Source organism: Kryptolebias marmoratus, linkage group LG12 (assembly GCF_001649575.2).
Source record: "Kryptolebias marmoratus isolate JLee-2015 linkage group LG12, ASM164957v2, whole genome shotgun sequence".
In the NCBI taxonomy this organism is placed as follows: Eukaryota; Metazoa; Chordata; class Actinopteri; order Cyprinodontiformes; family Rivulidae; genus Kryptolebias; species Kryptolebias marmoratus.
This window is the reverse complement of record NC_051441.1, coordinates 14,466,695-14,479,640: the sequence shown is the minus strand read 5'-3', so window position 1 is coordinate 14,479,640 and position 12,946 is coordinate 14,466,695. Positions and strand designations below refer to the sequence as shown.

Below are 12,946 nucleotides of genomic sequence, written 5' to 3'. Positions count from 1 at the left end.
GCAGCAGTGTTACTCCAAACTCCTCCCAGATGACAGAACTTCTCACCCTTTTCCTAAGGCTGAGTGAGGCCACCTTAGAGAGAGAGTTAATTTCAGCTGCTTGTTTCTGGGATCCTGTTCTTTCTGTTAAGATCCATATCTCATGACCATAGGTGAGGGTTAGATTGTAAATGGACCAGTTAATCAAGAGCTTTGCCTTTTGGCTGCGCTCCCTTAACACAACCGCTTGGAGCAATGTCATTACTACAGACGAAACCTCAATGTGTTGGTCTGTATTTCTCTTCATCCTGAAATTACTCATGAGCAAGACACTAAGATACTTAAACTCCTCCGCTTGAGGCAGAGACTCACCCCTATCCTTCTATTGGTTCATCTATCTTGTCATAATCACCAAGGGAACTGAAGCTGCAAGGGTGTGAGGGTGGGATCTTCACAAACCTTGAAAATCTTTGTCGACTTCCTAACAAGCTGTCAATCTACACGCCCCATCTGATTGTCAGGATGTATTAAATCAATAGATTCACACATTTTAGCGTTACAAACATATTTTAGTGTCAACAAATAAGTTATCATGTCGGCAGCCCCGAGGGAAGTCTTTATATTCCTCTGTGTGTATCTAGGGAGCGTGAGTGACAGCAGATGGTAATAATATAGTCTGAAAAAACAAATCAACTTCCCAGTCACAGATCTGAGTCTACTTCCACAGTGACTGGGTGGGATGTTTGGCTAAAATACGCTTCTAGTTAAATAAGAAGCAGCTGCTAGCATTAAAGCTGTTGACAGAAACTAAAAATATACTATTTGATGATGTTTTCCACAATATAAAGGAATGGCAGTTGAGATGACAGGTTTTTCCCTCTCAAGATCTAATATTTTTGCTATTCTCATTGTGCAACTTTAATTTTCAGTGACCAGTCGCGTGTTAAAATTTAACTGTGCTGGCTTATGATGGCACACATCAACGAGGAATCGGAAACTGCAAACATCCTCTGACACACTTGTCAGACAGTCAGTTGCACACAAAAAACACAAACACACAAGAGGATTAGTCCGATGTTAGCCAGGCTGCTGTTTGTTTATCCATGTAGCAACACCACATGATGGCAAAACACATGTGTGCAAAAAATACAACAAACAAAAAAACACTTGTACAGCAAATAATTGCACCAGCTTCAAACAAGCTGTTTGAATAGATGATTGTGTAGCAGCAAGACACTCACTGCATGTAAATGTACATATTCCAGGCCAGATCAATTTGTACATGTCACAAGCCCAATAAAAATAAAAGATGCTGAGCACAGGCTGAACATTAGCGGAGCATCTTTCACAGGACGACGAAGATTGACAGAAAGCCCAGGATTCACATGGAAAAAGAGAAGAGTGAAAAAGAGAAGTAAGAAGCAGAACAAGGATAAAACGCAAAATGACGTGTGTGTAAGGAGATTACACACTAAAGCAAGTGTCTAGTGCAGATGAGTGTTTCAAGCTAATTAATTTATTTTTCCATCTTGCTTTCACGGAGCATCCGCTATTTCTTTCAAGAGAGAAAAAGATAGTTTGCGCTTGTTATACCTCAACCAAACTTTTAATATGGAACCTTGAACATGGGTATTCCTTGGTGCACAGGTGCCGCAGCAGCCTCTGCATAAATTGCTACTGTTCCTGCAGCTAATTTGAGGCTCCACAGAGAGAAAAAGGCAAGGAGACGTTCATTATACGGAGCAGACGAGAACTTGATATGCGCAATATAGCTAAATCTATGACCTACGAGCACAAACTTTCAATGCATGTCATCAGGGAGTGCTTGACAGAAGAAGCAAGACAAAGAAAAGAGGAGGGAAATATACTCATAGTTTGGGCTAACACCTCTATTTCCTCTGGTCCAACAGATTCATCCACATCAATTCTCTTTAAAGCGCAAGAGGCCATTTCTCATCCTCCAGACAGCTGAATCTAGATATTGGATATATCCACACGCACAAACGTGAAGTAGATGCACACACTTGCATGCACACCGTAAGTGTTTTTGTGTTTACAGTCAAATAAACACAGTGCACTAAGAATACAAACCAAAAGAGGCTAACCAGTAAAGTGTTCCCGTGGGACTCTCACTGAGGACAGGACAGAACTTAAGTCATATCATTATTTGAGTCTTCTCCTTCTCTCAGCCAGTTACAGAAGCACAATAACAAACTATCTTTGAAGCCAAAATATTGATAAAGTATGTGCACCTAAACAGGATTATATAGGCTGAAATCAAGTTGTGGTGTCTGCACAATAGAGTGTGATCTATCTCTTTGGTTTAGCAGACTGAAAACAGTTAAAATAATAGCTCCACTCATTCAAGTCAAGTTGTATAAAAAGATTATGAATAATTATTATCTTACCTGCTGTTTGAACAATCTACATTTTAAATTCGATTTTAAAAGACAGAAGAAGCAACTCCATTTACTTTCATTTGTCCAAAGTTGAAGCCAAAATGAAATGCTGTATTTTGGGATGCAGAGTGCACTAGAATTGTGGGGCTGTACCACTGATACTAATGAAAAACCTACACACTCTCAAGCAAGGTAAGTCATATGTGAATCAACAAATATCAATATCTAAAAAAAAACAAAAAACATATTTTTGAATCAAAAAAATGCCCCATTAATTTACATGGACTTCAAAATGTACTGCAGCGAGGCACTGGGGGAGAACGTCTTTTGTAGTGTCAAATTAAAAGTTCCAGTCATGTTTCTAGTTCCAATATAGCTTGATGATTTGGACGGAATTAATGACATATTCTATTCTTCGTGTTAGCAAAAGTTTTATGAGTTTCAAAGTGGATTTACATTTTCTTTAAACACCATTGTCAAAAGTGTCGGAACAGTTTATTCAAACACTACCTTATAAATCTTTGCACTACCTTCATTTTTGCTGTACGTGTCTATATTAGGAAAAAACATGATATTTCTGGTGGAAGTGCTCCAAGCTGCACCAAAAGTGCTATAGCTAACTGCTGCTGCCTGTATTTGTGCTTGCTTTTATCCATAGAATTTTACAGAAAAAAATTGTATAAAATTAATAGTGTTTGCCTGAACAGCTTTAAAATGTTTGGAACTGAAGTTGTTTTCAGATAAAAGCAATCCACTTCGATCTCGGCCCTCACTGACTAGCCATTAGCTCATCAGTCTAGTCAAAATTAAACTGTTTCCCCAAATTAAGGTTTTTTAAAGAGTTATCTACAACAGGTAAGATATTAATTGTTCATAATATTTTCGTAGAACCTCACTTCAAAAGATCTTCGCTGTTGTTTTAAATGGCAGTGCAATTTAAGATATAAAAATATATTTGCACAATAATTGGACAAACTCCTAAATGATTAAATAGAAATATGACCCACTCTTTCAGTCTCTCCTGCATTTCCTTTCTTGTTTGATTTGCTGTTTGACATGAACAAGCAGCAACAGACATCAAGGAGTGGATGTGTGTGTAATTGGACCCCCCGAAGGGAGACAACAGGGAAGGATGAATAATGTCCTTTGATCAGAGTAACACAACACACCCACAGGTCTACTCCATTAATACTGGCAGTTACATCAGGTGCATGTGGTTAATTGATATATGTATATGTTTTAAACTAAATAAAACCTTTTTAAAGGAACGAGCCATCAGCCTCCAGCTGTCATGATACATTTCATGAAGGCAGTGTGGCTCAAATGCAAATGGTAAAAAGTAGTGCTCATAATCCTGGAATTAATGGACAAATGCTTTTCACCACTACGAATCTATAAAATACATAAAACATGCCGGCAGTGTGGGTACACGGTGTGTCACTGTTTGATTAGTTGAATGGAAACATTAAGTATGAGTCACAGAGAGGGATTCCCCTTTTGACAACCATGTAGCGCAGTCAGTTCCAGTCAGAGGACCGGTGGGTGGTTGGCAGCAAGGCTCCCATCCGGTAATTCGTGTAATGATGACACGGGAGTTCATAACTAGGAGCAAAATTCTTTTTGAAAATCTCGCTCTCCTTAGAATAATTTTGGTATAAAAAGGTGAACACTAACTGCCACCATCTTACACTAAAAAAATGTTGTTTTTTTTCCACTATTGATTTCTTTCAGAACTAGGAATGTTGTCTGTCGCATTATGCTGTTTTAGAGCAACATTCATGGCTCAACATAATCTTTGTAGGATTGACTTCATTTCTTTACTACTGTTGATTTTTAATCTAACTGGATTGGTTAAATTAAATTTAAAAAACATATAGTGTATCAACATATTGTTTTCAAGGTTCAGCGTTATAAAACTTGTTATCTGAGTTAGAATTGCTTTCATTAAAAAAAAAAAAAAAATCCCTTTTTGTATACTTTTCTTTAGGTTAGATAAAAAAAATGAGGTGCATACACTGTACATTAGTGTTAAAGACACAAACGTTTGTTTCCTTTTTCTGGTAGTGGCACCAACAACATAAACACTGCCTATACATACATTTGGAATATGTAAAGGAATAAATTTTAAATACTATAGGGAGCTGTCTGTTAAGACTTCACTTTTTAATCTGCTGCTTTACTCTTATAAAATCCTAACGTGATGAGCCTAGAATTTGACAAATCACTGTCTATAGGGGTAGCTGGGGTGCAACATGTCTAGCAGTGCTTTACATGTACGTGGCTCACACAGAGAGAACGGTGGCGGTGACAGAAAATCCTTTAGGTTTTTTGCTTGCAAAGTGCACAGACTCACTTGGAGCATCAAACTACACGAACAACTCGAGGCAAGAAGCGCACACAAGCTCCTGCTGCTGCTTGTTTTTGCCACCAACTGAGCAGATTGGAAACAGAGAGAGGTGTTCTTGTTTTATAAGAGAGATATTTCACTGTCACAAAGAGCTGGTAACAGTTTGTCTTGATAGTTGTGAAAAGTTAGCTGTTGCAGAAGAACTTCAGAAATCAGTTTACAGTCACACATTTAGTAAGAGTGCCAGCATGGCTGACTAATCAGTCAGTAACTTCCTTTGGCAAAGTGTACACACATGCATTCCTTTAGCCTCTTTTATTGCGCTATAGTAAGACATCCTAGAGGAGCTACATGGAGCGCTTACAAGTGTTTAATCAAAATCTAGACTTGGCTTTGAATATACGGAGAATGTGAATGCTCAGTGCATCTGAGACAATATTAATTTATTGGTTTTAATTCCTTTATGATAAAGAATTAGCCCACATAAATGAAGAGTAACTTTTGAAGTCACGCTGGGGATAATTCCTAAGACAAAAACACTTTGTGTGTAAAATTACTGTACAGCACAAAAACACATAAACTCAGCTTTACTTATTTGTTTGACTTTTTTAGTAAAGCAAAATCAACAAAAGGAAATAGATGTTTTGATGTTTTTTTTTGTTTTTTTTTTGTTAAGGCAAATGATTGGTGAACATATAATTAGTATTATCTCTCATGAACCGCAAAATAGATTTTAATGAAACTCTCAGAAAGTAATCAGTGCACGACAATGGCTATAGCCCAGCCAATTTTACAGATTTGGTGTGGTAGTAGCAGAGAATCATACTCAACACATACCTAAATGCTAACTGATCATACAAGATCTATTTTTTTAAATTTGCTATTAACTATTTTCTGTCTGTTAATAATGACAGCCACAGCTAATCAACTTTAGCCAACATATAATTGGCTATATGTCAGCCACTTTTACAGTTATTGAGCTCAAATTTGATGTGGTAGAAGTTGACAGTAATTCACAACACATATTATGAGTGCTAACAGATAGAACAAGATTGTGCATTATCTTCAAGGTCTGACCATAGAACCTTCATTTCTTAAAATGAAGTGATCTTAATATAAAACGTTGGCAAGAAAGGCAGCAGAACTATGTATTAATGGAGTGCTATTCCTTTCTTTTGGTTTTGCTCATTTTTTCCCTCAGGCTTAATAGCATCTGGCTTGTCACGGCTCAGATTTATTTAATATTTTGATTTAAGAGGTGCGTTTGAAAAAACAGAAAAGACATGAAAACATCTGCAGGGACAGAATATGTCAGGTAGATCAGCTCTAATTTTGGGGGACTGAAGAAGGTAAAAGAAATAAAGGCCTAGCATTCCTCGAAGAAATACATATCACTTGTCGCCTTTCATGCCAGAGTTTTAAACTGAGATCTGCTTATGCTGGAATGAAAATAAATGTTTTGGTCAAACCTTGAAAATAACATTATGCGAAATATCATGTAATATTGTGAGATGTCACACTCAGAATATCTGTTGTGAATGACTCTTGGCTACTACTACATTAAATAATGTAAAAATGACTGAATTATAGCCATTTTTGTGTGTTTTAAGGTCACTTGGCTGTCGCAGCCATCTTGAACCAGGCTGACTCCAAAAGTTAATTAGTTGTAGACGTACATCCAATGATTACTTTATGAGAGTTTGATTAAAATTTCTCCAGAGGTTCATGAGATATCTTGGTAACAGACAGATGCACAAACGCACGCACACACAGACACGGTCAAAAACAATTTCATCCGCCTTTGCCTCTTGGCGGCGGGTGATAATTAACTGTCTGTGACAAACATTTTGTATTACTGACCTTTGAGCAAGTCAATAAACGTTTAGCATGAAAAATGCGTGGGGCCAATCAACCAACCAGCCCAGACATCCACCCACACAATTACACCTGGTAAATAAATAACAAAACAATACTTTCAAAGGGCACACAAAATAGAGGAATAAAAGAAACAAATTGCCAAAAAAGACAAGACAAGGTTATGAAATTCATCTTTTTTTTCCCATGCCATATTTAGAGGGTTGTTTGGGTGGTACAATCCAGCTGAACTGCTTAGACTGCAGCCAAGGAAGGATAATTCTTTTCCCAATCAATAATGTATTCTTTTCAATACGAGCAAGTGTCCATTATTCAACAGGGGCTGAGAAACGTATGGGAGGGACAAACACAAGAATATATGGCAACATTTATCTAATTAACAAGCAAAGATGGAATGGAGAGGGATATAGCAGCAGGACAGAGGGACGACATGAGGGGAAAATTAGAAAAGGGGAATGATTTAAAGAACTGTGCTTCTTTTCTTTATTCAAAACGCTCCCAGATACTCTCTGGAGGTCGACGTGGAAATGGTTTTGACTGGGAGTCATCAAGAGACTCTGCCTCCAAGAGCAGGCACGCTTGTGAGATGAGTGCATCTGCAGGCACTGAATCGAGTATGAATGCGAGAACAGACAAACGCGCCGAGAGTTTTACAAGGCATAATCATCGGAGGCGAGCTTCTCCTTATATTTCACATGAGGATTAGGGAAAATCTGCACGAAGAAGGCGGAACAAGACTCCACTACCTCTGAGGGTAACCATATAAACCATAACCCGCTGAGGGAGAGGAGTTATATAAATCCTAAAAGCAGGGAAAGCATCTACCAGAATATTAGCAAGATAGGAGGCATCAGAGGATCTGCAAGTGGAATCCTAATACTTGATTTGTTTGTTAGCACAGATTTATGTGAGGATGTTTAATATTTCTAACTCATGCCAGGTATTATTTTGCTAATTATGAATATATAATTGGCAAAAGACCTCTGGTCATAAAATAAATTCTGCTGATAGTAATCAGTGTACATCTTAATAAAGTTAACCACTTGTTGTTTAATACATTTCATTGTTACATTAGACATTCTGCCAAAATACAGACATAGAAAATGCCTTTTAATACATTTTATGAATCAACAATGAATTGTTTTCTTCATTGTAGAATACTTTCCTGGAGAAGAAACAGTCCTGCAGTCAATGAGCTGCATCACTACTTTTCATCTATCACCAAAAACCAAATCACCACACTACAGGTATTTACAATGTGATATCTAAAAATGTTTTAGGTTGGCTTAAGGTTAGGTCTACTTTAAGGTCAGGGCTTGTTATGATCCGAGCTCCGAAAAAGATAAAATAGGTTTGTGCCACGTCCTCGGAAGTGATAGAAAAGCCACTAAATGTGTGCTCCTGAAGTGCTTCGAGTGGAGCAGGTCCCAAACAGTACATTCAGTAATCCCCTTTCCACTCAACATCACCGCTGGTCAAGATGAGGGATTATCCCCCCCCACACCTTCATCTCACTGCTTCCCCTCTCCACCTCCTTCATTTTAACATGCACCTCCTCATTCTTCCTCTGCCCTCCCTCCTGACTTATCTCCTTCCCTCCATACCCTCCCTCTGTTCTCTCTGAAAAGGGGCCACATACAGGATCAATAAACCATTACCGCAGTAACTAAAGTACTTGTGTATTTACTTTAAACAAAGGGGATAAATCTCAACCAACTTGTACTGGGTTCAGAATTGGTAAGAAATCTGCAGTTTGTAAGACGCTAGAAGCAGAATGTAACTGGAGTGTCCGAGTTGGGATTTTCTTTAACACAAAGACCCAGAGTAAAAAGAAATATTTTACAAACATGTCATTATGTGTGTGCCTGAATTAACCCACAGGAGAAAGGGGTTGCCAATGTGAAAAAAGAAAAAATCATCAGCAATAGCAAAACATTTCATGTTTGGTTAATTTGTTTATTTGGTTGATCACCATCAAACTCTGTTGAAGGGAACAATTTGATTCCCCAGCAGAGGCTTCAGATACACACACTGCTGCTATTCCGCTGCTAAAAAAATTGGGGATTATTATGTTCCTTCATTTTCACGAGTTAAGCGAATCACTTACTCTGCCAGCATAGGTGTACCTCACCCATGACCATAGATTCCACTTTAAGATCCTTTCAAAATAAAACTACATAAGCAGAAACAGTGTGGAAATGTTTCTAGAGTGGGTGGGCGAGAAGGTGTTATGTTGTAAATAACACCCTGTATTGCACATTGGAATGTCAGTAGCATTTTATTACAGAGTTTATGTTTCTTAAAAGTGGTTTGTTCTCTTTAGCAAAGTTTAGTTCTTGTTTTAGTGGCAGTAAGAAAGCCACAAAGTTTCTACAAATACTTGCAATGGTTGATAAGCCCTCTTTTCTGTTCAACTCTGGCAAGGCTTCTTTACAGGAAGCAGTAGTATATTTATCAGATGATGATTTGTATGCATAAGCCTCACATCTCTTTTCCATTAAGCAGAAGTTGTAGTTTGTTTATGACTGAAAGGGCTGTTGATGGTGTTGGATTGGGTCGATATTCTGCCACAATAGAGAGGTTACGCTCACAAGCTATTGAATCACTTTCCCCCCGAAAGCTATACTTAAGTTCACAAGTTCTATCATACCAAATGATATCTCTTTACTTAACAAAAGTAGATTTTAACTGACCTACTTTTACCTTTTATTATGATTCATTTACGCAAATAATTGAATTTTTTTTTACTGAATTCGATTTAAATGTGAATACTTTTACTTCGGTGCAATTTTCTTCCCGGATAGCCATCCCTGCAAGTAAGCCCTCTTTGATCTGGGCAAATAACAGATTTAAGTATGGCTCCATTGTGAAATGTGATGAATTCAAGGAGCTCATCAGTGGCACCCGTGTCCGCACAATCATTCACCGTTCATTTTTTCCCATTCTCATTTCAAAGTGATTGGCAGGCGAGGAAGCTTTGCCTATTCAAATGAGGAAACCAATCAAGCCTTTTGAACTTTCATTGAGGGATTTTTCTTTTTGAACAATCAATGACAATTTTCAATGTTACAGCTTGGTCCACGTAGTTCATGTTGGTCACAACGCAAAATTCTTTCGTAATGTCTTCTCTCTTTACTCACAAATAACCTTCTTCTTCCCTTCATCCAGTTTTCTGATGAAACTTACCTTATACTCTCAGCACCTGTTCTTCTGTCATATTGTGTGTGTTTTTGACCAAAACACATAAAAGTAACTGCATCACTTTTTGGTTTGTATTTGTCGTGCCAAATGAACTCTGTGACTGTGCAAGACTTGTGAACGTGAGCAAAATGTTCTTCAGTATCACAAGAATATATTGTGTCTATGCGTTTTAAATGGGACAAGTGATTGGTGAGCATTAAACTTGTTTTATCAAACAATGTAGGGTTACTTTTAACCCAATCACATCACCTTAGACATTCATGGGTTCTTATTTTGCAACATCATAAAGGCCATGGGTCCTGTAGTGCTAAACCAAAAAAGAATAGGAACTACATATTTGGGTCCTTGTGGTCCAAAAGCATAATATGTCTGTCTGTAAGGACCTGACTGGTTCCTTCAAGTTTAATTGGATTTTTTTTCAAGGTACAACTAGTTGCAAGGGCTTCTCTTCAGTTAACAATTCACTCATGTCATTCACACTTAAATATGACGAAATAAGACATTTTGACAGTTCACTTTCAATAAATCCAAAAATGTATCTTTAGTCCTCCATTCATCCATTTTTCATATCATGGTCTACATTTCAATAGTTCATGCATACATCTTTGTAATCAAGCGTTCATTTGCCAAGAAATTTTCACTCAATGCCCATTTCCACATTTACAAATACAGGTACTTCTACATACCTTGTCAGCCATGATCATAGACGACCCTCCATGAATGCCCAAGATGGGTATGAGCGTCTGTGAGGAAATAAAATCCAAAATCTGGGCAATGGCCTCCTGGTCAGTGCCATCCCCAAACACCACGCCGTGGATCTTGGTCCCCGACATCAGGTTGCACATGTGGGTGATGATGCTTTTCGGGTCAGTCTCATTGACCAGCAGTGTGACCACGTTGATGTCGATAGGGTCCTCTTTGCTCCAAAGAGCCCGGATGTCTCGCTCAGAGATGTAGCGCGTGCGCCCCAGGATCACTGCGATGTTCAGTACCGGCACTTTTTCCGAACCGCTACCGGTTCTCTGCTTTTGCGTCGCCGCAGGGCTGGCCATCATGGTCACCGCCGCCAGGAGGACCAAGGAGAGCAGCACGCCATCCCCTCCGCTGCTACAAATACTCCTCCTTCTAATCCTCCTCTTACTCCTTTTGCTGCTGAGGGACATAGTGCTGATCCACTTCATCCCCTGCACGGAGAGAGGATGATGGAAAACAGAGCCAGATGTAGACAGATCAAAGTGTGAAAGGGTTTGGGCAGAGAAGTGTGGGAAGATGATAGAAACAGAGAAAAAAAAGCAGAAGAGATAAATTGTTAATGTGCAGTTCTCTTAGCCCACACTTCCAAATAGCAGCTTCTTTAAAAAAGATTCAATTTCTTTTCAGTAAGTTTATTAAACACATAAAACTTGTGGGGGGGGAGATGGCCTTGGGAGGAAGTTGCAGAGAGGTGAGATAAAGCGAGGATGACTAACAAGTACACACTTTTTGGTCATGACTGCTGGAATCAGATGATTCAGGTACATGCTGTACTTTACAGACAACATAATATTAAACATATTGATATAGTTTACAAGTGTAAAGTGTTTATTCCTTTACATCAGTGAAACTTTACACACAGCGCAGTCAGCTATAAACATAAATTTCTTTGACCGTTTACAACCGCCACTTCATTGTCTTTCGATTTCAAATTTCTTTAATATAACAAGGTTACAGGTTTAAATTTTTTGGAACTCTATTTCTCCAAAATGAGGCTGTTCAAATTGCAACATGTAATTAATTGTTTAATAGTTTTCTATAAAACCCAATTTCTTGGCTTTAAACAGTTATACAGTAAGAAGACAATATGAAAAAAGAAAAGCCCAAAACCAGCATTGCAAGGGTTATTGGCAATGAGTGAAAAACCAGTGGTAATGAATAAAATCTGGACCCATTTTCCATAAACAGTTGCCCGACTTCTCCTCTCTAACAGACTTTGTAGATCATTAATAAAGCATTGTTTGCTCGAGGCATCAAGCATTGCTGCGGCCACTGTGTCACAACACCAACAACAAAGGACACCTGCTGAGCTGCAGCGCCATTTGATGCCCCGGGAATGAGAGCTTGTTGAAATGATGTAATGTTCAGTGGCGAGACAGCTGTCAGAAAGATCAGTTTGTCTCTTAGGGCAACATTCTGCAGGAGACAATTTACATAAAAGGACAAACAGAATTCACTAAAATAAGCCAATTAATGTCATAAATCATATGCCATATCAACTTTTGAGTCTTTGAAATAGCATTCCCTGCACAAAGCAGATATACAGCATAGAGATGAAAGGTGTGTGTCTATAAATGTGTGCAAACGTATTAGTGAGCTGATCTATGGTAACTATTTTGCACCGATCAAAAAGAAAACGCAAAGTAACATCACTATCAGCACTAACTCCTCTCTTTTGTTTTTTTGAAAACATGCTGCTCAGAAAGCATAAACGCCAATCATATATTGTGAGATATGTGATCAGGTGTGTTTAGCGTGAGTAAAATCACACGGGCATGAAGCATATGGCCACATAATGCCTGCACACGCACTCTTGACGATTTATGGATTCACCAACAGAACTGTATGCTTTTGAGTCACCGCAGAGCCCGTTGCAGCATGATTGATTCACAGGAGCTCATCATTTCTCATGCCAATCTCTGAGGCAGTGCTGAGATGACGGATTCAGAAGAAAACTTAAATCATTTCCAAAGCATTTCTACCCAGCAGAATGAAAAATTAGATATTAGAAATTTGAAAATGCACGTTGCTAATCAATGCAAAAAACAAGGCACTAGAACAAGATGTCTCTTGTTTTCATTTTCAAGTCTTTATTTTTTTTTTTTTTTTTAAAAAAACAATTACACAAGCTGTCAAAAGGTTCCTGTAAAATTCTGAGGAAATTCTAATATTTTTTGTGTTTCTGTGCATTACCATAACTTGACACTGTTGTTCAGTGTTGTCAGCCCAAACAGAAAGAAAGTTGTGTATTTCAAAGTATGATGATATTTTCGTATTATTTTCTCTAGCCGAATACCTGTTTTAATAAGTATGATTCTGCAGTCCAAGGCTCTGTGTGAGTTGAATAATGAGTTTCCTGTGATTTCTTTGTATGTTTTTAAATAAAAAATGT

General features: G+C 38.1%; 1 protein-coding gene across 1 annotated transcript in view; it reads right to left on the bottom strand.

Moving 5' to 3' along the window:
- The window catches only part of grin2aa (glutamate receptor, ionotropic, N-methyl D-aspartate 2A, a), a 170,259-nt gene that overhangs the window by 149,281 nt on the left and 8,032 nt on the right, over positions 1-12,946 (bottom strand). Inside the window, exon 2 of the mRNA XM_017428151.3 lies at positions 10,488-10,985. Within this exon, the coding sequence (XP_017283640.1) occupies positions 10,488-10,982 (495 nt within the window). The 5' untranslated portion in view covers positions 10,983-10,985. The remainder of the gene's footprint in view (positions 1-10,487; positions 10,986-12,946) is intronic.